The sequence below is a fragment of the Haliotis rubra genome, unplaced genomic scaffold, assembly GCF_003918875.1.
Source record: "Haliotis rubra isolate DU_JTF1 unplaced genomic scaffold, ASM391887v1 Scf116, whole genome shotgun sequence".
NCBI lineage: Eukaryota > Metazoa > Mollusca > Gastropoda > Lepetellida > Haliotidae > Haliotis > Haliotis rubra.
The window spans coordinates 1,502,260-1,530,106 of record NW_025765070.1 but is presented as its reverse complement, the minus strand read 5'-3'; the positions used below and the strand labels follow the sequence as shown (position 1 = coordinate 1,530,106).

General features: G+C 40.6%; 1 protein-coding gene across 1 annotated transcript in view; it reads right to left on the bottom strand.

Annotated features, from left to right (window-relative positions):
- LOC124256276 (acyl-CoA:lysophosphatidylglycerol acyltransferase 1-like) overlaps positions 1–23,717 on the bottom strand; it is a 189,402-nt gene extending 165,685 nt beyond the window's left edge. The window contains exon 1 of the mRNA XM_046690251.1: positions 23,646–23,717. Coding sequence (XP_046546207.1) covers positions 23,646–23,665 — 20 coding nt within the window. The 5' untranslated portion in view covers positions 23,666–23,717. The remainder of the gene's footprint in view (positions 1–23,645) is intronic.
- Between the last annotated feature and the right edge of the window lie 4,130 nt (positions 23,718–27,847).

The window sequence follows — 27,847 nt, the reverse complement described above, 5'->3', positions numbered from 1 at the left end:
GATACCAGTCAGCTACAAGCCTTGACAATAATGACTGACTGACTGACTGACTGACTGAGTTTGGTTTTACGCTGCTTTTAGCAATATTCCAGTAATATTATGGAGAGGGACACCAGAAATGGGCTTCACTCATTGTACCCATGTGGGGATTCGAACCCGGGTCTTCGGCGTGACGAGCCAACGCTTTAACCACTAGACTACCCCACCGCCCCTGACAATAATGAAGTACACTATACCCACACTTAGATACAGTCAGCTACAAGCCTTGACAATAATGAAGTACACTATACCCACACTTAGATACAGTCAGCTACAAGTCTTGACAATAATGAAGTACACTATACCCACACTTAGATACAGTTAGCTACAAGCCTTGACAATAATGAAGTACACTATACCCACACTTAGATACAGTCAGCTACAAGCCTTGACAATAATGAAGTACACTATACCCACACTTAGATACAGTCAGCTACAAGCCTTGACAATAATGACTGACTGACTGACTGACTGACTGAGTTTGGTTTTACGCCGCTTTTAGCAATATTCCAGTAATATCATGGAGAGGGACACCAGAAATGGGCTTCACTCATTGTACCCATGTGGGGATTCGAACCCGGGTCTTCGGCGTGACGAGCCAACGCTTTAACCACTAGACTACCCCACTGCCCCTGACAATAATGAAGTACACTATACCCACACTTAGATACAGTCAGCTACAAGCCTTGACAATAAAGAAGTACACTATACCCACACTTAGATACAGTCAGCTACTAGCCTTGACAATAATGAAGTACACTATACCCACACTTAGATACAGTCAGCTACAAGCCTTGACAATAATGAAGTACACTATACCCACACTTAGATACAGTCAGCTACAAGCCTTGACAATAATGACTGACTGACTGACTGACTGACTGAGTTTGGTTTTACGCCGCTTTTAGCAATATTCCAGTAATATTATGGAGAGGGACACCAGAAATGGGCTTCACTCATTGTACCCATGTGGGGATTCGAACCCGGGTCTTCGGCGTGACGGTCGAGCCAACGCTTTAACCACTAGACTACCCCACTGCCCCTGACAATAATGAAGTACACTATACCCACACTTAGATACAGTCAGCTACAAGCCTTGACAATAAAGAAGTACACTATACCCACACTTAGATACAGTCAGCTACTAGCCTTGACAATAATGAAGTACACTATACCCACACTTAGATACAGTCAGCTACAAGCCTTGACAATAATGAAGTACACTATACCCACACTTAGATACAGTCAGCTACAAGCCTTGACAACAAGACGACAAAGTCATCAATATCCCCCGCAATGGCAAAATACTCTTCATGATTATGTCTACGAGTTATGATTATGTCAAATATTTAGGTGTGTATATAGAAATATTTAGGTGTGTATATAGAAAAGTGGAAGGTGTGTATTGAAAGGTTTTTAAAGTTCTGCTCCAGAAAGCAGCACTATCACCAATTTCAGTCAAACTTGCTGCCATGGAAATGCCAAAAATATTTTATTCAGAATTCCCAAACTACCAAAAGGCACCAGTACACCACCAGACCAATCTATGTGCCAAGTTTGGTGAAGAAACATTGAACCGTTTTAGTGTTCTGCTCCGGAAAAGAGCACTACTACAATTTCAGGCTAAGTCAAACTTGTTGCCATGGAAGCGCCAAACATATTTTATTCAGAATTCCCAAACTACCAAAAGTCACCAATTCACCACCAGATCTATCTATGTGCCAAGTTTGGTGAAGAAATAGTGAACAGTTTTAGAGTTCTGCTCCGGAAAAGAGCACTACCACAATTTCAGGCTAAGTCAAACTTGTTGCCATGGAAACGTCAAAAATATTTTATTCAGAATTCCCAAACTACCTAAAGGCACCAGTACACCACCAGATCTATCTATGTGCCAAGTTTGGTGAAGAAATAGTGAATGGTTTTAGAGTTCTGCTCCGGAAAAGAGCACTACCACCAATTTCAGTCTAAGTTGAACTTGTTGCCATGGAAACGCCAAAAATATTTTATTCAGAATTCCAAAACTACCAAAAGGCACCAGTACACCACCAGATCTATCCATGGACCAAGTTTGGTGAAGAAACATTGAACTGTTTTAGAGTTCTGCTCCGGAAAAGAGCACTACCACTTATTTCAGTCAAAGTCGAACTTGTTGTCATGGAAACGCCAAAAATATTTAATTCAGAATTCCAAAATTACCAAAAGGCACCAGTACACCACCAGATCCATGTATGTGCCAAGTTTGGTGAAGAAATATTGAACGGTTTTAGAGTTCTGCTCCGGAACAGACAAATGTGCACAGACGGACAAACGGACGCACGGACGGAGTCCATTTTAATATCCCCCGCAAAACGCGTTGCGGGGGATAATAATGAAGTACACTATACCCACACTTAGATACAGTCAGCTACAAGTCTTGACAATAATGAAGTACACTATACCCACACTTAGATACAGTCAGCTACAAGCCTTGACAATAATGACTGACTGACTGACTGATTGAGTTGAGTTTTACGCCGCTTTTAGCAATATTCCAGTAATATCACGGCGGGGGACACCGAGTTTATCGAAACTTAATGACCTCCCAGTACTTCCAGTCGAAGAGCATTCGACTAGCAGTGATATGATTCATATTAACTAATACCATTACTACATTCATGAGATATGTGAGAGATGCAAAAGGCTCCAAAGAAGTAAAGCCAAGGAGCCCTACATCGCTGCTCGCAACTATATTTACTCAAGTTGAAATGCATTTGTTTCACATGTTGTGGAAGGAGTGTTGTATATCAATATTAATGCATGCTGAAGACACATGTTTACATTCTAGCTGTGCCATGCCTTCTGTGAGTGAACTATGTTACTGTGTGACGTCATCAGGTTTCGTGCATCACATCATCATCAGTAAATTATCTACTGCACTCACAAGTAATTTGCTCCTGGCCCAAATACAACAACTGTGACTTGTTCACAAGGAGGCTGACTGAGAAGATTCTAGGCATCGTTAAGCCCACTTGTGATGGTCTTCTTATGAAACCCCTCAGTGATTCGTTCACAAACTGTATCATTGCCTACTAGGGCAATGACGGAGGGTAAGATACAGGGAAACTTGCTCTGCTCCATTCTTTAACATGCCCCAGAATCCAAAGAATTTTGTTCCTCAGTTCCAGACATCTTCAAACTGTCCCCCACAGACACACATACAGGACTCAGGCGAAACAGTTTGGTATCACTCCTTAATGCTTCAAACCTCTTCCACCAATGACCTTCCCCATAGTTCTGTGGTTGAGGAACTTGTGAAAAGAACCATTGAATTCCCACATCAGGGGATTCATACATGCTGGGACACATTCTGACATGATTGCTCGTGAGAGTTGAGGTTTGCGAATATAGATTTTCTGTCCAAGGAAACATGACAAACACAGATGGAAGTTGATCACTGTGAGCCTATAATTAAGGAATAATGACCAAGTTAATCAAAGATTAACACAAATATAAAAATATAAATTAAAAAAATGTATCCACTCCACAACAATGTCATGGGCAGATACATCTTTATCTCTGCCAATGGCCGGTAGACAGTTGTCGGCACACTGTCAAAATCCAAAGCTAGGATCTCAAATTTGCATGCCGCTGCAGCAATCACAAGAAGAAAGACTGTCTTGGGGGTAAAGTGCTCAACATCCTTCTCTCCTAGAGATTCATAGTCTGCTAACACAAGATGAACCACAGATAGATCCCAGAAAACTTAGGTGTCTTGAGATTGTCTCTGACCATTTCTAAAGTAGATCTTTGATGATCGCCTTTCCCTTTCGTAACAAACCATGTAGATTTATAAGTAGTGGTGTTCCGATGATCGATAATCGAAAATTGATTGGTTACCCTTTCCCGACGCTACAATCGATTGCAAAATAACATAATCGATTGTCGGTAATAATTCTCATGAAAACAGTAATGAATACCCAACTCAGACCACAAGACAACTGGCAGTTACCAATAACTATAACTTCTATCCGCATTATTCACACTGAAATCAAAATCAAACTGCGTCTACTCACGCCTCAAAATGAAGTGTAGTTGACAGAAAATGGCTACGTATATATATTTTGTTTTGCTAAATGTCATATTTATTGGAGCTGGCGATCACAACAAACTGTCATGTGTATTTCACCTCATTCCATGCGTGTACAACTGCCGCTTACCATGTTCATGAGGGTACGCTTTTCGCTCCAATCGCGATAGCACCAATTCCACATTATTCTGAACAATCACAAATTGATAACTGCCTCGTCATCCATGGACCGCTTATTTACAGCAACATCTGTGAAAACGTGTGTGAAATGGCATGCGTATTTCACCTTATTCCATGCACGTACAGCTTCTGCTTACCATTTCCGTGATGGTCCATATAACCTTAATGTTGATTATACATATTTTACATTTATATAGCAAAACCTGTGTAAGTAAAATGCCTAGCAAAACAAATTAGAACTGCAAAGGTAAATAATTCTGTCTAGTGATGTTTAATTGCAAATTTGACGTTTTCACTGACAAAGTCGTTTTCTCTTTTTTACTTGTGCGAAATGATACAATGTCCAAAAAAAGGTTTGACGAAAGTGTTACCTGTAGATAAGCCCCCCCGCCTCTCTACAGACTGCCTTTATTGGTCTTCAAAATTAGGCTTATCTACGGTAATATTACCTTTCTTTGAAATGACTTTAATGAGTTTAAATACCTCGATCTTCGAGGTAAAGCGAGCACACAGTCACTTCTTGTGCTTTTCGGCGAATAACGCCTTTATTTACGTATCCATATTTATGTATCTAAATAAATAGTAATAGTAGAACAGTAGTACCCAGATGCAAAAGTTGGAGGGGAGGTTTCATACCCCTTGGTTGAATGCTTTAATTGACTTTTCTAATGAGTCACCAGCAATTAGACATGAAATGTTTTTATGACATCTGACAAGATCTGTTGTTTGTTGAATGGTTGGTAATTGATGCTGTTGATGGTAAATAATAAACCATAAAAGAACAAAAAAAAACTTCTTTTCTTTTGTGTACCTCTACATTTCAACCATCTGTCTCTGAACTGTACTTGCTTACCTTTAGAAGTCTGAGACTGACTGACTGACTGAGTTGAGTTTTACGCCGCTTTTAGCAATATTCCAGCAATATCACGGCGGGGGACACTTGAAATGGGCTATAGAAGTCTGAGACAATAACAAACACATGACCTTGAAATTGTCCGGATAAATGAATTTCCGGATATCTGAACCCCGGACCATATGTAAAAAAACATACAAAGAAACGAACATAATTGACCTCAGATGAATCTTTCTTGATAAGACATCAACAAATAACAATGCATGCATAAAATCACATACCTGTACATGCATCTGTCTGTCAAATGCAAGCAACCAATCATGAAACAGTTCCGGATTAAAGTCACTACCAAAACAACTGGTACGTCTAGCCTTGCCAAATTAACTCAGTGTCAACTTGCTAATTACAGGTAGTTAATCCTCTCACGCTTCAAAATCGTGTCGCATTGTAGATATAGACTATAGCCCTTGAACGAAGGCTCACGCTTCAGTGGCTAATGCTAATTACCTGGATCGCATCTTTCACCTAGCCATAGTGCAATGTTGTCTTAACAAGACCTTTTTGGTCAGACTCTGGCTAAGTGAGAGTGAACCGTCCAAGAGACTGCAATGGCTAGAACGATTAGCCCAACTGCACAAATCCAAGTAGTCACTTCAGGCTGTGTGAGGGTCATGTGCTGAAAAAGTCTGTTTGCAGTTTGAACAGATCTTTCCTTTTCTCTCATCCTTCCCCATTCTTCTTCTTGAGAAACTTCTCAGACAAGTACTAGATGTAATCAACCCCAGCCCCCACCACCCAAAAAAACCCAAACAAACAAACAAAATAGAAAAAAAAAAATCCCAAAAGATTAATAATAGTCTCTATAAGGGTAGGCCATTTGCACACAATATTAACAAAAAGGATAATGACTTAAGATGGCAGTCACTGGGTTCTGCTTAGGCAAGGTGAAACTACAGGCTGGAAACATTTGTCAAGGTTATTTCCACTCCATAGTCAAAGAACAAGGGAAAGTGCACAGGTGAGATAGACTGAGTATAATTTTCTACCCTTGGAAACATCCTTGATACATCCTGTCAAACAGTTACCTTTCCTTGCTGTCTAAGATAAGAATGAGTACCAAGGTACTGTTGCTCACCTGGAACAATCAAATTGAACTAAATACTCTATACTTGTGAAATCTTCAGTGATCAAGCAAACAGATCTTCATCTCTCTGAAGTCTATTGATCTCTGATAATTAGTTTATGAAAGCATTTCTTAAGAAGATGCAGTCTTCAGCAACCCATGTTTGTTTTAAGAGGCAACTAACAGGATCGGTTGGTCAGACTTGCTGACTTGGTTCAACACATCATTGAATCCTTTTTAGATCGATGCTTTTGATGTTTACTGCTGGATTGTCTGGTTGCAACTTGATTATTTACAGACTGCCGCCATATAGCTTGAATATTGCTAAGTGTGGCATTGAACAACAATCAAACAAACAAATAAAAACATTATTATACACGCATGATAATCTTCAATGCCACTAAAACCCATATTTACTGAAAGCTGCTGTCAGCAAAAACTTTATCATCACCTTTCTGCAGATTCAAAGATATCAATATGAAAAACCAAAAAACAGTTTCTTTCAGTCCCTGAGGTACATTTTGAATGAAACTTTTAAAAATATGTCACACTAAATCCGACAAACAGACTAGTGTTGTAGGTGTTGTTGACAGGTAATTATTTTTACAGTTGTGAAGGAAACAACAGGTGCCATTTGAAATAAATATTTTCTCCATTCAGAGTAGTTTTTTAAACGTGCACTTTCTTTCTCTCGTAAATTTACTGACATTTACCCTGAATGATTATCCATTGTGGGGTAATCCACCAGCAAGCCAAAACAACCAGACACAAGGCCACACCACATCAATACCCTTACTCTCTGGACAAAAGATTACTCATGAACAAACTTGTTTCAGTGAGGCTGTGTTTATTGGTTGAATCACACACACACACACACACACCACCCCTCATGCACACTACATCAAAAACTAATAGGGCACAGCAAAGATTATCTTCTTTGCTTAAAACAGGGCTCTTGAATATTAGATTATATGTCTACTGTTCTGAGGCAGGCTTAAATGTTGCAACAATGTTTCAACTGTAATACACTGTTGATGTGGATAGAACAGTGAGGGGCGGTGGTGTGCAATATTTTGATTGATACTAGATTTTGACAGAATGATCAAGAAAGAGTGAGTGAGTGAGTAATTCAGCCATATCGTGACTAAAACAAGTTATACATTCATAATACATACAGTTAATTAATAAAAACCTGTCAACGAGCGACAGCGAAAACAACTAGAATAACAAAGGATAACAAAATATGGATGAACAACTTATATATTGCTGTGAGAGCGACGTTTCGGTGTAGGTTCTAACACCGTTATCAAGCAATTTAGCGACGTTTTGGTGTAGGTTCTAACACCGTTATCAAGCAATTTAGCGACGTTTTGGTGTAGGTTCTAACACCGTTATCAAGCAATAAAGAAGTTGTTCATCCATGTATTTGTTATCCTTCCTTAGGGAAGAATTTATATTTTTTGTGTTTCTCATTGCCCAACCGAACCTAATTTTATTGCTGACCAAATATATTTTTTCCCATTCCACCACCGCTGACTCGAACCTAGAACGTACCGACTCGTCATATAAAATGTTACCACACAAAAAAGAATCAGAGTTATGACCCTTGACAACAGACTAACCATGATGTCTGCTACTCGCATAGCAGACGAAAGCAAAAACAAACATCTGGTCTATTTTGAAGTATCACCTTCATATCCCTTTCAAATTGGGAGTTGTGTCATCTTGGTGTTGATAAAGATAGATGCATTGACCTTGGTGTCTGTCGACTTTTCATGTTACTCTTCGCTGATGATATGTTACTGTTTGACAGCGCTGTCCGAGGTTTACAAAAAAGATTGAATAATCTACCAATATATTGTAAAAAGTGTTCTTGAACCGTAAATATCAGTAAAACTAAATGTATGGTTTTCAGAAAAGGTGGTAGATTAAAGAAATACAAAAAAAATTTATTTTAATGATACCCAACTAGAAATTGTGTCTTCTTACAAATATTTGAGTGTTCATTTCTCATGCAGTGGGTGATGGCATATAACACAAGAAAACTTTTTATATCCAGAAAGTTTTTAATATTTTACGCTCCCAGCTATCAAATTTCAGAAAATTAACATTATCTGTTCTCAACATCTTTGACCACAAAGTATTACCTACTTTAGCTTGCGGCTCAGAAATATGGGGTTTCATCCCTCACTGGATGCAGACAGAGTATACAATAATTTCTTAAAGCAAATTTTTTTTCTTGGTAGAAATGCACCGAACTTTATGGATGTTTATCTTTCAAAACTCGACAATATATAACAATTGTAAAACATTGGACACGGTTATTACACCAAAAGAATAATGGAATATTACACCACACATACCGTTATCAATATACAGTTGAACACCGTTGTGTCAAACTCTGATAACTCGATATCTCGGTTGTCTCGATATAACTCAGTCCCGGCAAAATCCTTTATAATTTATCATTATTCATGCTCTTTTAACTCAATACGTATGTCTCGATATTTCGGATATCTTGATATAATTTCATGGTCCCAACAAGCAAAATTACCCTTTTAACGCGATATTCACCTACCTTTCATGGGCAATTATCCCTCTGAACTGAGGTCGTTTCCACATGTTTACACACGGTGCGGCATGAATCAAAGGGATGCGGTAGTGTAAACTAATTAGGGCTAACTAATTGAGTTGAAGGTGTCACTTGTTTGTTATTTAATTAGGATTAATTAAGAAGGATTTAATTAGGAAGTACTCACTGTTACGACTAAACCTTCTGATAACGGATTATAGTTTCGAATCAAAACATACTGAGAAGCGTTTTGTTTTCTTTCATAGTGATATGTGATGATATGCCCTGGTCGGATGTATCGAAGTTCGGATAACTCGATATTTTTCGTGGTCCCATGAATATCGAGACAACGGTGCTCGACTGTAAATTAGCAGAAGTTGGTATACAATGTTGAGCCCATAATGTAAAACAATTGTTAAAATATATATTGTTTTAGTTATGTGGCACAATCAGGATTTAAGTTGTATAAAAAGTTCTTATTTGATTTGAAACAAAGGTATATATCATTCTACAGATCAACAGACATGGTTTGAATTAATATGTTCGTTTCCCAAACGTATTGTATATCATTCAATCTCTAAAGAAGGAATAATGTTGTGAAGAATATTTGTCAGTTGTGAATGTTACTTCGTATAAAATAGCCCTTAATAAATTTAGGTGTTCAAATCACAGATTAATGATAGAGTAGGATAGAAAACTTCATATTGCTAAAGATCAACGATTTTCTGACTTTGACCTTGACATGAATGTCATAGTGTATGAAATATGCAAACTAGTACTAAAGAAATTGCTTATTGAAAAACATTCAAGAGAAGTCTTAAAAGTCTATGAAGAAAATCCAGTGAACCGTTCTTAAAATATCTTGCTGACAATTCAGGTAACATGCTGAAATCTTCAAAGTGTCGTCGTGACCCTAAAAATTACGTGAAGGTCACCAAAATTGACTGGGCCCTGGGTCTTCCATAGATGAAGCTTGGTGTCAAATATGAAGAAAATCCAGTGAATATTTTTTGCGATATCTTGCTGACTATCTTAACATGCAATTTAACACGCTGAAATCTTCAAAGTGTCTCTGTGACCTTGAAAATTAAGGGAAGGTCACCAAAATCAACTTGGGCCTGAGCCTTTCCTGGATGAAGCTTGGTATCAAATATGAAGAAACTCCAGTGAATGGTTCTTGAGGTATCTCGCTGACAAGCATAACATGTAGGTTAATATGCGGAAATCTTCAAAGTGTCTCTGTGACCTTGAAAATTAAGTGAAGGTCACCAAAATTGACTGGGCCCTGCACCTTCCCTAGATAAAACGTGGTGTTAAATATGAAGAAAATCCAGTAAACGGTTCTTGAGATAGCTTAACATGCAGGTTTACATGCTGAAATCTTCAAAGTGTCGCCATGACCTTGAAAATTAAGTGAAGGTCACCACAATTGACTGGGCCCTGCACCTTCCCTAGATAAAGCTTGGTATTGAATATGAAGAAAATCCAGTGAACGGTTCTTGATATAGCTTAACATGCAGGTAAAATGTTAAAGTCCCCCTTGTGACCTTGAAATGAAGGTCAAGGTCACTAAACCTGAGTTGGACCTTTCTTATACTGTGATGAAACTAGCTACCAAATATAAAAAGAATCTAGTGAACAATTCTTAAGATATTTCAATTCGTACGTACGTACGGACGGAGCCTAATACTATATCCCCCACTTCGCGCTAAACACGCGGCGGGGGATAATGACCAATACGACATCGTTGCATAGTAACTTCTTCAAATCTGGACTGACAACCTAAGTAAATATAACCAATAGTTGGTTTCATGTCATGTAATTTATCGATAACTACTTGTGTGTAAAGACTAAAAAGCTACAAGGAGTTTATTCCAGAATCATCCAAAGAATAAAATTCCTTGCTTTTCTTAGGTATACAAGTGTAGAAGTATAGAAGCTCACATACACCTGCTTCCCACTTTGGGACATGGAAATGACTGATACTGATATATATAATGTGACATGGATCAGCAGCACATAAGACTTTCTCCTTGACTGACTGACTGAGTGAGTTTGGTTTTACGCTGCTTTTAGCAATATTCCAGCAACATCACGGCAGGGGACACCAGAAATGGGCTTCACACATTGTACCCATGTGGGGATTCAAACCCGGGTCTTTGGCGTGACGAGCCAACGCTTTAACCATTAGGCTACCCCACCGCCCCCTTTCTCCTTGACTCCACCAAACTTTATATACATGTTAGATAATAGTTTTGTCATTTACTGCGTACAATTTTTTGTGTGTTTTCCATGGAAACTTTACATAACATTGAACTTGACTGTCTCATGATGCACACAATGAAGAATGTCAATGACTCTCAATGGAGATACAGAAAATAAATCATGACAAATTCATGACATGAAGGAAATAACTAATCTAGATATAGAGGATAAACCACATATTGGTACATGACATGAAGAAAGACCATGAAAAGTGAAAAGTTATCATCACACTTTGATTAATCACATTTTGCTAAAAAAAATAGCACAAGGCACATCACTTGCTTGACAACGACATTAGAATCTATGTTGAAACGTGGCCTTTCACAGAATAAAGAAGTTGTATATCCATAAAATTATCATTATTCTTCATCACCCCAACTTCTAAAATGCCGATCAAAGAAGTCTCCATACAACTTATTACAAGGTTGCAGCCTGGTCAAGCAGAGATAATAAAAGCAACGCAAATAATTTATGCCTTGAAAACTGGTGAATTATAAAATACTAGTTAGGACAATCTATATTTCTCTAGTTTTAGCTGATGGAAATAGTTAAGGTGCCCCATGTGAAAACTCTTACTGATGTTGATAATGTATATTTCATCACAATCGGGCTTGATTTACTGAGTAAGTTGTAACATGGAATAATGAAGCATAAATGAATTTCATGGGTACTGCTTCCTTCTTCAGCCTTGCTTTTGGATTTTCATACCACATGTATGCATGGCAAAATGGGTCGCTTTCATATGCATCCAAATCGAAAGGATCGGAACACAGGGCTGCATTCTTGCTAGGCTTCCAGATTTTCTCCCCACACTGACGCCTATGAATCCAAAGCTTTTTCCTGCTTAAACCTGTCTTTTCACTTGGAAGACGGAAGAAATGGTGGCTCTTTCCATTGTTCGATGACGCTGTGCATCTCCAAGCAACACAATACACCATTGTACCATTTACAAAAACGACAGAAAAATATGATTTGTATTACTGTAGCACTTGGTTTTAGGTAATATGGCCGACTTTAGTCACATATGACTTCATGAACAAAAAGGTCTTGTGAGTTCCAGCAGAAAATGCATAATGGCCGAAGCACAGATAACCGAAACTGTTTTCGCCTTGTAAATGTAAATAAATATACTTTTGCATTAAACATTGGGGTACATGTTTCTGATGTGTTTATCTTTAAACCAGTCAGTAATTGCAATTTTCTAGTATTCTCCTTTAAGGTGTTAGACTCTGAAAAACAAACAGCAAGAAATGTTTAAAGCCAAGTTGTGAAATCATGTTATCGCTTTCAGGACATTATTTTCGTTCCCCTTTCACACCAGAAAGAGGGTAGGTGGCAAGGATATACTAGGTGACAACCAGAGCCCCAATATAATGAAGTCTCTGAAAGGTCCTGGGTGACATCCCTCACCTAGAATGACATAAAGGTGTTTGAAGACACCTACTGGCAAGCTGACATGATCTGTTTCAATGAGATGATCTAAGGATGAAGCAATGGCTTTAATTTTGTGTGTTGATATACATTTTAGTCTGCACACTTGCGTCATTGACGCATAGTAGTAAAAAGTGACGCACCATTCCTTGACCTGGTGAGTCCGGTTGGTGCACCATAAAAATAAAACGACTCGTAACAATCATGCATAAGCCTGCATACCCTGCCAAACTTGCACATATTGTCAACTAGTTTTCACATTTTGTAATCCTCACAGAGCTATGCCCACTTTCCAACATCCAATGTGGTGCCTAAATCAATGCATGGAGCTTATAATACGTAGCTTATTCAAGTCATGCTGTGTGTCTATACAGTTACGCCCTTAGCAGTAGATCGAAGTATGGTAACTGAATTTGAAGGAAGTTATTCAAATCAAAATGCTGTGGGCAAAATTGTCTGCTGCTGTGAAGCGACAGTTGCGAATACCGTCGTTTTTCAAAACAAAAAGATAAAAAAGTGACAGAGAAGATTAGGGAACAGTTGTAAGGTCAAATGATGTCAAACGGAAACATTGAATGTCAATAACACGGCCACCTCAGTGGATGTTGAAGCTGAGGGCAAGACATCCCAGTCAAGTTCTTTCCAAACAAAATTGGAATTTTAACTATAAATGGTATATTTATATAGTTATCCAATCTCACGTTATGCACTTCTCTCTCTTCTTCGACCAAGTCGTGGAAATGTGTGGCAGGCTAAGTTGAATCAAATCGTTCAGCCTCTCTCCCATCTGACCCCTCCCCCCCCACTCATATTGTTGGACCTGTAAATCATCTTTGTAGGTGTGCTAAACGCTAAGATGGTCACATTACAGCCCACTACTGTCATTCTCGTCTTGGAGCTTCAAGTAATCTGTGATGTGGGGAAGGTTGGGTAGGAATCCATCACGTGAGATAGGATAAGTATATAAATATGCAATTTATAGCTAAAATTTCCAAATTTTAAAACTTATCCAATATCACGGTATGCATTACCCCACGGCTGGCTGGTGGGCCACAGATTACCCTGTCTAAACTCCATAATCGTGAAGTCGCATAACACAAGGAGGCTGAGAGAAAGCACCAACTCCCAATATGCTAACTCCCGAACTTGTCATGAATTGCTTCTGAGTGATAAACCCCTTGGCTTACACGGCACAAAAACTCTTGGGAGTGGGCGGTCCCGAATTAATGTGGTTTTCAGCCGCAACTTTTGACAAGCAAATGGACGCAGTTTGGCAAGTAAACCCCGTCTCCCTGCGATTGATCAGGAAGCCCCAGTGAATTAAAGTCGAAGACCTTAATCTGGCCAGTTCCTGCTTCGGAACCATCCCCCACAGACACACCCTGGAAGGCAGTGAAAGAGGAAACAGCCCGGTGCTCAACTTGTTGACATTCAGTACCAATCCCCCTAACTTACCAAAGGTGAGAAAGGACTTAGGAGCGGAACGTTTCTAAAAAACCGTATAGGTAATCGGAAAATCAACACTCCGCTAGTGTTGGGACTTGGTTAAAATCTCATAATTGATGATTGCTTCATTACAACCGATCAATCATCGAAAATAATTAGTTAGCGTCATTTATCAAATTTTCCTGGTCATCTTTGTTAATGCACAAACAATAGAGAAACAAACATGTATTTCTTTCTTTTTTTTGCAAATTGCACAAAATGCATTTGCAAATTTCACATCCTTACATGATGATTAGTATGTTCTATAAGATAAATTCAATCATGACTTGGAACGAGCTTGTAGTGCTTATGAAATGTAACAGACAAAACCAACATTGTGAAAAATATTGTTTATGCAAACACATGTTCCATAACTTCCAAAATTGTTTGTGTTCGATTATGAGAAAACATGATCGATTGCTTGGTTGTGTAATCACTTCGACCAATCTTCGATTATTTTAATTTATCGGACCACCACTGCACTCCGCCAACGTAATTGCTCAGAGAGTAGAGGTCAACAAGTGGAGTGTCGACCACCTCTGCCTTAAGTACAAGACTGGCCTGACAATCTATCGAGTCACGGGTATGACAGTACTACCAGACCCTAGATCAAGCTAGATGATCTTAAACCCAAGGAAAATTAATATCAAGAAAAAGATAAGATCAATATCTTTTATTGACATACAGAATGCAAGACTGACACGAAGCAGGAACTGCATCTTATCTGCATTTGCGAGCCGACGACAATTGCTGCGCCAGAACCAAAGGACCAAGTTGGTGAAGACCTTCTACATCAGTGACAGACAGATCCCGGAGGTAGTGTGAAGCAAAGACCATGTCCTATCTCCAAAAACAACCCTCCATGATGGCGGGAAGGGAGCAGTTTCTGTGTAGCGCCATAGTAAAGGCTAAGGCTCTTGATTCATGAGGGTTGGCCGTAGTAGGTGGAGGAAGGTCAGCATAGGCATAAGCACGGAGGATCGCGGATCGCATCCAGAATGCTAGTGTGGTACGAGAGGCCTCTGTAGATGAGGCAGTTGACAGAGGAATGAATAGTCTCTTGCGTAACCTACATCAGTTCTGGGAGGCAGCTAAATAGACATGTAAAGACCAGACAGGACATCGGGAGAGATCCTCGGTGTCATCAGGGCCCAACATAGTAGACAGCGGCGGAATGACAAATAGTCTGTCTGGCTGTCCAGGCAGCTGGTTTTTGACAACAAAATCCCACCTCAAACCAAGGAAGACTTTGGCATGTCTGGTCCTCTCGAAGCGCACCCGGGAGGCGTCCAGTGCATGAAGCTCGGAGATGTGGGCAGCAGTCGCAAGAGCCAGGAGGAAGAAAGTCTTAAACGTGACATGCTCGAAATCCTTCTCCGCCAGAGGTTCGTATTCCTCCGACGTGAGATGTCTAAGAACCATTGCAAGGTCCCAGGCTGGTGGCTGGAACTTCCGTGACTGATCAGCAGCCTTGAAAGATCGCAAGAGAGACTGGAGCTCAGGGACAGTCAACACCTTTACACCCATAGCCGTCGCAATAACTGTGTTAAGTGCGGCTAGATAAGTGGCTAAAGTTGATCCCTCAGGGTTCCCACAGGCATGGCAGGCCAAAATTCCCTGACTTTTCCCTGACAAGTATAGATTTTTCCCTGACCAAGTGTAAAAACTGGCCTCCTTCCTCCCTTTCAGTCAGTCCTAACCTCCCTGTTAAGATATTTCCTAAAAACATATCATAAATACACACAATATTTGTTAATTTTTTACTTTAACCAAAACATTGATATTTATGATGAAGAAATTTTTCCATGACTCTCCTGCCACGATGTCACATAAAACTATTAGATACACTTGAGTGTGACCATCAAATATATATTCTAAGGTGAAGTCAGTAATATATCATCTGAAAACGTTGTATTTTATATTAAATGCTTTTGACAAAGAGCATAAATGTGAAACTAATGATGTAATTGAATTGTTTCATTTAAAGTCAGGAAAACATTTCTCCATTATCACAAAATGTTTTAATTATCAAAGGCGTATTTGGAAAGAATAAACATGCAAGATATAACTTAACTTCAGTACAACCATGACAACTAGATTATGAACACCATTCAACCACTTTCAATTTTGTAAATAAACAGCAAATGTCAGAACATAGGTCATATTATGCTGTACTTTAACAATGAAACTTATATGTGTATTTTTGGCCAATATGGGCTTTCACAATTTGCAAGAAACCACCATAGCCATCATACTATTTATAATATTTTGGAACGGTATACAAATGAATGGAAATATATCCGTTAACATAGTTATCTTTAGAAGAGGTGGATCTGTTGCCTATAAAGAAATATGTTTTTTGAATGGCAAACAATTATCAGTGTTGGAAAGATAGCCCGTCCCAACGTCCAAGACGGGTGAATTTTGTGGAGGACGGGTTAAAAAAATATCTAGTCCGTCCTCATGTCGGGTCAATTTTAGCAAACCAATGACATATATATAATGATTATAACCTTTTTGAATATTTACTGCCGAAGGTGTTTTATTGATATTTGGAGGACAGGCTAGATTTTGGCAGGACTGGTAAAAAATTTGACCTGCCAGTCCGGTGGACAGGCTAGATTTTCTACATCTTTCCTACACTGCAATTATCCATTGTTAATCACTATGCCTATCTCGGACTAGTGTTTTCCCATACTAAACAAGAGTCATCAGAAGATAATAAATCCTCCCGGCCACTACAAATATGAAAGAGCAAATCATCTGACAGTTACTTAAGTTAAAGCTAAACTTCATTTTTTTAGACAAAGTCCAAAACGTTTCCATGGAAACCAAAAAAAATAGATATGACAAAAATCTGTAAATAGCAAAAGGCACCACTTTAGGTTCTGTTTCATATATCTGCAAAGTTTTGTTGAAAAATATTGAACCGTTTTCGAGTTATGCTCCGGAAACAAAATGATTACGGACGGACGGACAGACAAGGTGTCTACTATATCATAAAGATGAAAAGAGTGTTATAAATCTGAAATCAAATGCTAAGAAGGCTCTTATTAAATTTATGTCAGTTTCCCAGAATTTTGGAATTTTAACCCGGAAAATATGTTTCATATTGTCTGATTCACAAATCCAACCGATTGTGCTTCATAGAAGAATATGTCTGTTATGTAACCCGGCTTTAGAAGAAGAAATTCACATTATGCTGATTTAAGAAAACAATACATGCCAAATAATCATCTGTAAAAATAACCTTCAAGTGACTTCGTTTTCATTCTATCCTCCAAAACTGAAAATGTAATATGTAATCTAGGGCTTTATGTAAAACGTGCTGTTATGCTTTTTCTGTAATTTATTTCATGAAATGTCTGTAACATGTGCTGTATGTATAATTGTATTGCCTGTATATGGGCCGGAGCCCTTAAGAACAATAAGCATCTTTGACTTTGACTACTACCATACCTGATTAGCAACATTCTGAGTCTTATTTTTCCCTGACCAAAACCCTAAATTTCCCTGACTTAAACCCAAAATTCCCTAACTATTCCCTGACTTTTGAAAACATATAAAAAGTCCCCGACTTTCAAAGAAAAGCCAAATTTCACTGACTTTTCCCTGAGTCTGTGGGAGCGCTGTCCTTCCAACTTCTTAGAATACGAAGATGCTGGAGATGCTCAGCTACCATCTGAGGCAACAAAGTCGTAGGAGAAGTAATGTCCTTCACCTTACAATACGCTTCAAAGCTCTTCCATTTATCATCGTAGAGTGATTGAGTGGAAGTACGATGTGCTGTGGTAATTGCCATAGCAACACGCTTGGAATATCCCTTGGCAATCAATGATTCATGCAAATGCGCCAAGCGTGCAGATGGAGCGTGAGCGGGGACCAATGCAGCTGATCCGAGTGAGGGTGAACCAGAAGGTCGGTGCAGTCGGGAAGTTGGATCTGCCATTTCTTGTAGGTCTACGAACCAACTTCTGCCTGGCTGGTAGGGCTCGACCAAAAGCAGTGTCATCCGCTGCGTCATGCGTAACTTGAGGAGTACGAGCGGAAGAAGTGCCACTGGTGGAAACTCATACGCGTTTAGATCTTCCCACCAGAGGATCCGGGATTGGTGACACAAACTTCGGCAGCTGAGCGTTGAAGTGAGTTGCAAAGAGATCCACTGTCAGGCTCGATATCGGGAGGCACATCATCTGGAAGACCTGCAGATGCAGTTTCCACTCTGTTGGTGATGGTCGAGCTGAGCGGGACAGAGAATTGGCAATCACGTTATTCACCCCTGGAATGTGATTGGCTTTGACCATGATGTTGAGCGAATCCACCAAACGGAAGAATTGCAGTGTCCAATGAAGAAGCTGCGGAGCCCCCGCGAACCCCATGTGATTGATGTACCACATGACTGCGGCGTTGTCCGACCGAATCAGAAGACTGGTGGATTGAATTAGGTGTTGCCAATGAGTGATCGCCAAGATGACTGCCCTGAGCCCCAAAACGTTGATGTGACATGCGCGGTCTGCGGGAGACCACAGCCTTGCCACCTGATGATCGAGGAGGTGAGCTCCCCAACCGTGTAGAGAGGCATCTACGTACAGAGGATGAGCTGGAACAAATGGCCTTAAAAAGACTCTGCCGCAAACGTTCAACTCGTCCAACCACCACTGGAGATGGGGATGGAGCGCCAGGGAAGAGAGATCAATGCATGGGTGTGATGGTCCAATCAAGGGAAGTTGAAAACCCCTGGCCAGAGTTGACTGAATGTAGTGGTCTTCCAAAATGATCCAATTGGGGGCACAAGTCCCAAGTCTTCCGCCTACCGGAGAGTCTACTACAGGCACGAGAGAATGGTCAGAGGGCTGGTCAGGTCTAGTAGTGGAACGGGAACCAGTGAAGGATTGACGTTGGTGTCCGGAACGTCCTCAAGAAAACCCTCTGCCTCAAAAAAAGGTGGAAGACTCGAATATTGAAGGGAGCCAAGATTTTACATACAACAGTATCTAGATGAGAGAGCTCCCGATCCTCAACCAAGAAGGGAGAGTATGAACGTGGCTTGGTACCCAGTAATGTGACATCATCATCCACTAGGGGTGACGTGGTGAGATAAGCAAACCCATGAACATGAGCAGAGTGAGGTTAAACTGCGGCGTGGCAAAACCATCCTTAACCTTTCGCAGATTGTCGAACGCATCATCCAAGCTGGGTAATGCATGGCTGCGGCGGGAATGTGATTGAACCAAAATCCCTGGTGGAATAGAGACAGGATCCCTCGTAACTGTAGACAAAGTTGAACTGGTAGTCGGCAACTGAGAGGGAAGTGGCGTATGATATGCAAGCGCCGAAATTGGTATGAAGTAAGGGATCCCCAGTCATGTAAGGTAGAAGGAAGCGGCACACTCAACTGAGACTGTGAAGGAAACCGAAGCGGCGCATTGGGTACAAGCGCTGAACCAGCTGAAAGCGCCAAACTGGACTGAGACATGGATCCATAACACAACGATGCACTAGTGGGAAAACCAGTACAGACGGGAAACGGTGTACTGGAAGTAAGTGCTGAACCCATGGGAAACGGTGCAATAGACTGAAGCGACGCACTGGGGAAGAATGGTGATCTATAAGGAACCAGTGTAGTAACTGTAAGCGCCGCACTGGATGGTAGTGTTGATACATGAGAGAGAGACGCATTGGAGGTAAGTGGCGCTCTGGATACATTAGGACAAAGCACCACACTGGACTGAAGTGACGTATTGTTGTGTAGAGCGGAGCCAATCAAATCCTGAGGTGCGCTCTGAAGCGACGAACTGAATGAAAGCACCGCATTGGGACAAAGTGCCGAACTGGGGTAAAGCGGTGCATTGGTGTGTAGATTGGAGCCAATCAAAACATGAGGTGCGCTTTGAAGTGACGAGCTGAATGAAAGCACCGAACTGGAGTGAATGCTCTGTCCATACATACACACTGCCAAACCAGGAAGTGTAAAAACACCAAGCGGAGCACTTGTGGAAACTGTAGATTGTGGTATCAACGACAAAGTTGGAAGAAGAGTAAATGAAGAATTCGCAGTAGACACAGCCACCATAGGTAATGAAGTTTGTTAGCTAGCAAATAAAGCCATGTTGACAGTAGGCACACACATCGTCGTAATCGGCGCTTTTGAAATAGTGACAAGTGTAGTCATCCAAGACAGTGATGGGGAAGTATGCAGAACCACCACTCGAGGGGGAGAATCCGATTGTCTCGTAACTGGACTGGAATTATGCGGACGAAACAGACGACACAGATTCTCACTAAAAGACGAATCCGATGCTGCTTCCAAAAAATCTTCATCAGGCGATGGTGAAGATCGATGAGTCGCTTCCTTTTGAGACTTAGTCCGAATCGTTTCCATGGAAACTGAGAAAATAATAAATCACAAAAGTCTGTAAATAGCAAAAGGCACCACTTCGGGTTCTGTTTGATATATCTACAAAGTTTTGCAGAAAAATATTGAAATTTTTTTTAGTTATGCTCTGGAAACAAAGCCCACCCCTCCCTTTAAGACTAAGTCCAAAATGTTTCCATGGAAACCGAGAAAATAAAAATGACAAAAATCTGTAAATAGCAAAAGGCACCACCTTAGGTTCTGTTTGATATATCTACCAATTTTTGTTGAAAAATATTGAAGTGTTTTTGAGTTATGCTCCGGAAACAAAATGATTACGGACGGACGAGGCGTCGGCTAAAAAGCTGATCAGCTAGGGGCTGTGAATTCTGCCTGTTTCTTGAATGATGTGATGCAGATGATGATCCCTATTCAGCAATTTGGCCTGCAAAATACGCTAGTAGAGACTGGGAATAAAAAACGCCTTTGCTGTGTTGTCTAGATTATACATAGCCATGGATCATCTAAATAGTAACTCCTGCAATCTCCATTTTAATGGCTGAAGGAACGTCAGTGACATCAGCATCAATAGCTGAAGGTAGCATCTTCTGAAATTCCCAAAACAAACCAATAGTTTACTGTTTAGTCCCTGAATATTGTTTATAAGCCAAACTCTCTCATTAAAATCCCTAATGGATAAATGGTCTGGTACTTTAACTGCAAAACCTTGACATCCTTTATCAACAAATGATGACAACAGCCTGTTAGAAGTTTAAAACTCAACATTGTGAGTAACAAAATGATGCCTTATTTGAGCATAGCCTTCCATATCCAAATTGTTGGAATTCTCAGCAGCCTTTGTGTGAAAACAGTCATTAAAGGGGCATGTCAACTTTCTCTCTTGTTGCAGTCTTACCACTGTCTGTGCCACAGTAGCCACAAATATGCCTCAGTTTTAGCATTTGTGCCCAAGTAATAATATTTGTCACTGACTGAATGAGCAATCCTTGAAAAACATTTTTAAATCCACACTATTATATATGAAAATTAAAACATCTTTTGTCTATATCATCTATATGTGTTTGATGTTATCGGATACAATATTAAAACACAGGGTCAGCCTTAAACTTGACCTACTCAGCCCATTCTGTTCATTTCTGTAGCCCTCAGACACGACCAGAGTCGTGCAAAAAGTACTTGGACAAAATGGCGACGTCTTATCACTAGGCCTGGAAGTGGGTAGTTCAAAATCATAATTTATTTTCTCTAAGAATGCGAGCAATGAACTAAAACTTACCTAACATTTAGTTAGGTGTCCATTCAGTCGGATAACATTCATAATCCGCTTTGGTAATTGAGTTGTACAAAGATTGCACGTATTTGGCCGTGATAGAGGTCCAAATGTCTTGAATTTCGTGTACAAGGTCTTCATGAGAATGGATACGATGTGCTCTTCCCTGCAATTTCCATTTTAGAAATAACCACATATTCTCAAAGATATTGATGTCTGGACTTTGAGCAGGTCAAGACATGTTATTTATGTGATTTCTGGCCATGTATTCTTGCGTTGATCTCGCCTGTTGCACCGGAGAATTGTAATCTTGAAATATGTATCCTCCTTCACTAAAATGCCGAGAGAAAACTGGCCACAAATTATCTTCTGGGGGGTCTTGATACTTTGTGGCATTGATATTACCATCAATAGCCATCAGGGTCCCAACTCTGTGCCATGATATGCATCCCCAAATCATAACTGAATACCGGAGGCAGTGATTTGGGGTGACACAAGATCGGGTCTCCATCCTTCGTTTCGTTTTCTCCAGGTGTAAACATGCTCATTGTGTCCATAACCCATAACTTTCCTCCAGTAATTATCAACTGTCAATCGTCTTTTTTCTTTACACCACACAAGTCGCTTCTTTCGGTTAATTTCCCTCACAAAAACGCTCTTCTTTGCAACATGTCTGTGATAATCGTTTTTTGTGCAAATGAAATTGCAGAGTTCTTTTTGCCACTGGATCAGGTCTATTTTCATTGAATTTTCGGGTAATATCTGCCAAAGTCTCACATCTATTCACTTTCAACAACTTTTCCAATTTCCTATAATCCCGTGGAGTGACAGTAGGAGGTCGACCACCTCTCTGCTCGTTTTCTGTCGAATCTCGTACTAACAAATGTTCAATAAAAGACAAGATGGTTGACTGAGGAACATCAAGTAAGTTACTTATGTATCTTATAGGTTTTCCATCGAAATGTAATTGTTTTACTACCTTTTTTATGTGTGTGTGGGGGGGTCAGTTCCTTACCCTTTGACCCATCTTCAGTTCATGCTCTCGCAACATAATGTTAACAAAGCAGACGACAACACACCCATGTGACCTGACGGATCACATGAATGACTGTTACTAAAAATAATGTCAGTGGCATTTTTCATTGCGATTGCAGATAACTCAAATTCAAAGTTGCGAAGCAATTCCGCGATAAAACGAGGTCGTCATTTTGTCCAAATACCTTTGCACGACCCTGTACATTTACACAATGAACAACAGTGTGGAAGTACAGTACTGTAGTGGGTTTGTATCCAATGGATTCTCACAAAACTGGCAGCTTGTCTTAGTGACATGTGACCTTTGCCAGAGATTATTAGCATGAGAAGTTGTGGTGCTGAATTCTAAAGGCGTTCCAGCCTTCTATCCAAGGGCAAGAACAAATTTCTGTCAGTTGAATAAATTTCCAAATTTCCTTTATCATTACTCCGGGGGGGCTAGGCTAGGATTCTCAGAAGATCCGCAAAGTCTGGCAAGAAATGGAAATTAGCATAATGTCAAATATTGTCTGATGTGGTTGTGATGAGAACACCACGAATACCATCAAAATTGTTGTGATCCTGTGGGAACAACACCCTGCCAATATTGCCTTTTGATCAACTTTGACGTTTACAAATTAATAGCTCCGAGTCAAATTTTCATCCCCCAAATCTTGCTTCAAACCGAATGTACACAAATAAATTCATCTGATATCCCGTTATTATATAAAACTGCTAGTGTGTAGGCACAGTATATGATATATAATGACTAAGGGACCGTGCATTCCATTCGAATTTTCTCGAGGAATATGATAAATACAGTTTCAAGTATTGATGTTGGCCATCAACTGCGTCACGGCGGATCAACTACACTGTAGTTCGGCGTGAATGACATGACGCATATTATCTACAAAAGAAGTAACCACAATCTAACTAATTCAAAATAATAAATTGTTCATCTGAGTACTTGCCCTTGGTCAGGTATTGTCATATAATTGACGGAATCACGACAATCGTTCAGGTTGATCAGAGTTGTCTGCCGATGAACCGGTGTGCAGTAAATTGTAACACGCGACAGATACGAAACATGTTTTGTGTATTGAATTAATGACATCAAAAGATACATGAAAATTGTGATCCAGTGTGGATATATTTGTATATGCAACAAGTACATATGAGCTATTCACCTGGTAAAACAGAAAAACATATGGTTTCACATTAATTTTCGACTCGCTGTGCGCATGAGCAGAGCGTGTAAAAGATATCCACTGGACAACTTCCGGATTGGTCGTTTGGTTTACCGATAGAGTAAACGTACTCTAACGAATGCAAAAATCAAAACAATTATATGGTTTTATGTCGAATTTAACTGATCTCAATTCATTTATGAATTAAAGGGACCGGGATTAGTTAAATAAATAGCTTACGTTTGTCAATAAGCTCTTGTATAAAACACATATCACCACCACCCGTCCACCGTCCTTCCTGCACATCCCCTTCTCACAACTAAAAAAACACATCTCTGATGCAATTGCCACCAAAATAGGACATCAATTATTGTAAAGCATAGGCACATGGATGTATGTACTCAACTATGAACAGTTGTCACACGTAAATAATCTTCATACAGCTTTTATTTAGAGTGCGTTTACACTCACGGTAATACAACCAAACCGGAAGTTGACCAGTGGATATTTTACACGCTCTACGCATGAGCAAAGCGAGTCAGAAATTAATGTGAAACCCCTGCAAGACTGACTGCATGCGACACTTGAGGAAGCAAGGTCCCAATATTTCAACTATTACATGGTGGTCAGTTGGCACAAAACACCTCTTGAATTCTTGTATGCTATTGGGCATTTGCTGAAGGTGTGCTGAAAAGAGACATTGTTCTGAACTGTGATCTGTCTATCCTTGTGTATTCGGTTTTCGGTCATGTAAGAATTGTCGACTAACGTAACATAAAGTGCATGAATAAATCGATAATAAACAAACCTACCTCGTTTGTTTGTTATTTATTGTCCGACTCTCCTATAAACTATGTAAAAACAAATTGATAACAAAGTAGAGAATTGGATTTACAAAGGCCAGGTGTGGAAGGCGAAGGCGGACGCATGGGGCCAAGCCAAAGCGATTTAATGACCTGCTCTCCATTGGACCCTGAACAGACGAGACAGGTAGCGGCGATGTTTCAAATGCTATTTTGACCACCCGAAGGTTGGAAGTAGCCTCTATTGGAAAATAGACAGCCTAGCAGCAGCAGCGAAGTATAAATCGAGCGAGAGATCGGTCCCGCGTCCGCCCGAACCTCCACCGAAAGCACTGAAAGTGCTGCGCCATCCACACCGAAATAAGGTAGAAAGTGTTATGTCATGTTATGTTTTGGTAGAATTGATAATGTTAAAATTATGGTGGGAAAAAACACAGGAGGACTCCACCAAGTTTGCCAATGAAAGTACCAGATAACTTAACTTATGATGAACTTATGCTGCAGCGAATGTCATCACAGAAAATGTGCAAACCGACGGGAGTCAAGTGCACCCCATCACTGATGTAGTGATCTACACCTGGGTAGATAAAGTCGTGGCGGATGACTTCACCGTCGATTGTCCTCATAAGATTGGCAACACGCCTATTCAGCTTCTTACGGCCAAGTTCAACACACTTAATATCTCTAGCATATCGCCAGCAACACCGCGGCAACATATTGGACCAAAGGAGCCTGGTGTGGGGAAGCCGCAACCGAGTGTAGAGTAGCTGCTCCATGATCTGCTCAAAGAGCTCCCGGCCGGTGGTGACTCCGAGGTCGTTTGAGCCCAGGTGTAATACTAGGATCCGGGGTTGACTGGCTGAGTTGGCGATCAGATCATCTATTGCCGGCCTGTAATGGCCATTTCCAGCCCCCCTTGACACGCCACTCCACCGGGCCCATGCTGCCGAGGGTGTCCGCCAGCGCAGGTCTCGCCGGCCAGGTAGCTGTCGCCAACTACCCACACACCTACAACGATTACACAATTTGTCATTATAATTATGGAAGCAGTTTACATTCTTATATATTGGAGATAACAATCAGATGACCATCGACCAAATCTTTAAATGGTCTCTGCATCAACACCGTTCATAGCTGCCGTAGTAGCAGCCCCGATTCTGAAAGAGTGAGAAGTGAATTTAAGATGCCCCACGTCAAGATGACTGATGGCTTTCTGCAGCACTGCCTGAAACTGAAATCTAGTTAGTTGTTTGCCATCAAAGTGAAGGAAAAGGTAAGGGGAAGCAGTCGGTCGCGATTTTAAATATGTTGCCATGGCAGCGACGGGACATAGCGGAGAATATGGAATAGCTTTGATGTGGATAGAAGTACCTTTACCTGTTTGATCAGTCTTAGAATATTGAAGTGTGACATGCATGGCCGCTGCGTTACCTGTAATCTTTACATCATGAATAGTGAGAGACCTACGCGGCGATGTCAGAAAGGGAGGAAGGTACCAACTCACTTATCCTGAAGAAACCGAAAAAAGGCCAGTGTATATGCTGCTTTAAAAGATTGCATTCATAAACAGAAGAACAAACAATATGAAGAACGTTGGAAATTGATAATAATATTTCTGCTGTGATGGGGCGTCGACTGTCTTTGGCCCTAGCTGCTTTGCTGAATCCTAAGAGCGCCTTCCGCGACCAGGAAATGTTGGGATGCATCCTGCATGTCGTGCCACTTGTGCCAGGTTCCCAGTGCTGAGATATAGGCGCTGGCCGTTCTAGACGATTTACCCTGCAATGACAATGCTGACAAGTAATACATAATATGATCAAGCGGTGCCGGCCATGTAGATGGGAGACAATGTGACACTCTGAACTCGTTGAAAGACTGTAACGCTGTATGATAGGTCCTCCAAGTGTTTCTGGATAGTGACAGGTCCAGTAAACGGTCCGACTCCAGTCTTAGATGTCCCAGATGTCCAGTGGTAGTGGTGTTGCTGTTGAGTCTGCTTGTGGTGCTGCTTCCGGAAACGATCCCACTGAAACCTCGAAATAGCATCAGCTATAACATTATCATGAGTAGAAATGTACCTGGAACGGAACAGAATATTATGATTCAGACATGAAGTTACTAGCAAACGCACGAGAGACATCACCTTGGGGTTCTTGGATGTTTGCCTGTTGATGATGGACACGACAGCTTGGTTGTCACACACAAACATTACCTTGTTGTTAAGAAACTTAGGTGCCCACAAACGTAGGGCTACGATGACAGGAAACAATTCCAGGAAAGTCATGTCTTTCATGTAACCCGCTCTCACCCATTCGCCTGGCCATTTACCATACGCCAACTCCCATGGAAGTATACCCGAACCCGCATCGAACTGGCAGCGTCTGTGAAAAGCTCTATTTGGGTTGACGTGATCCACTCTTCATTCTGAAACACAGATGTACCATTATGGTTGAGGAGAAATGTTTGCCAGACTTTAAGATCTTCTTTCACTCCCCTGGTAATCCTGACTCGGTGATATGGTTTTACCTGACCCTTGATAGCGTCGTACAGGCGCCTGCAGAAAGCTCTGCCCGCTGGGATAGCACGTGTAATGAACTGGAGTCTACCGACCAATGATTGCACCTCTACTACCCGTATTTTCTTTTACTGCTCGTAAGGATTGCTTGTATCTGCCGGGTGACCTCTGTTATCTTCTCCGCCGGTATTGTCACCTCCATAGCTACAGTGTCGATCGTCAAGCCCAAAGATATGATTGTAGTGGAGGGTCCGACAGTTTTGTCATTCGCAATCGGCACACCAAATTGCTGAAACATGTCCATAGAAAGTTTAAGTAATTCAGAACATGTGTTTGTAAAGGGATAGCCCCCTAACAAGAAATCATCAAGGTAATGAATTAAGGAATGCGAGGAGCTTTTCTTTATGATGCACCATTCAAGAAATGTGCTGAACTTTTCAAATAATGCACAGGAAATCGAGCATCCAAATGGTAAACATTTATCGAAGTAATATTTACCTTGAAAACACATTCCTAGAAGATGAAAGTCTTTGGGGCGGACCGGAATCAATCTGAACGCAGATTTGACATCAAATTTGGCCAACTCAGCACCTTTACCCAACTTTTGTACCATGGTAACTGCTTCGTCGAATTTTGTGTAGGTCACCGACGAAAGCTCCTGGGGGATA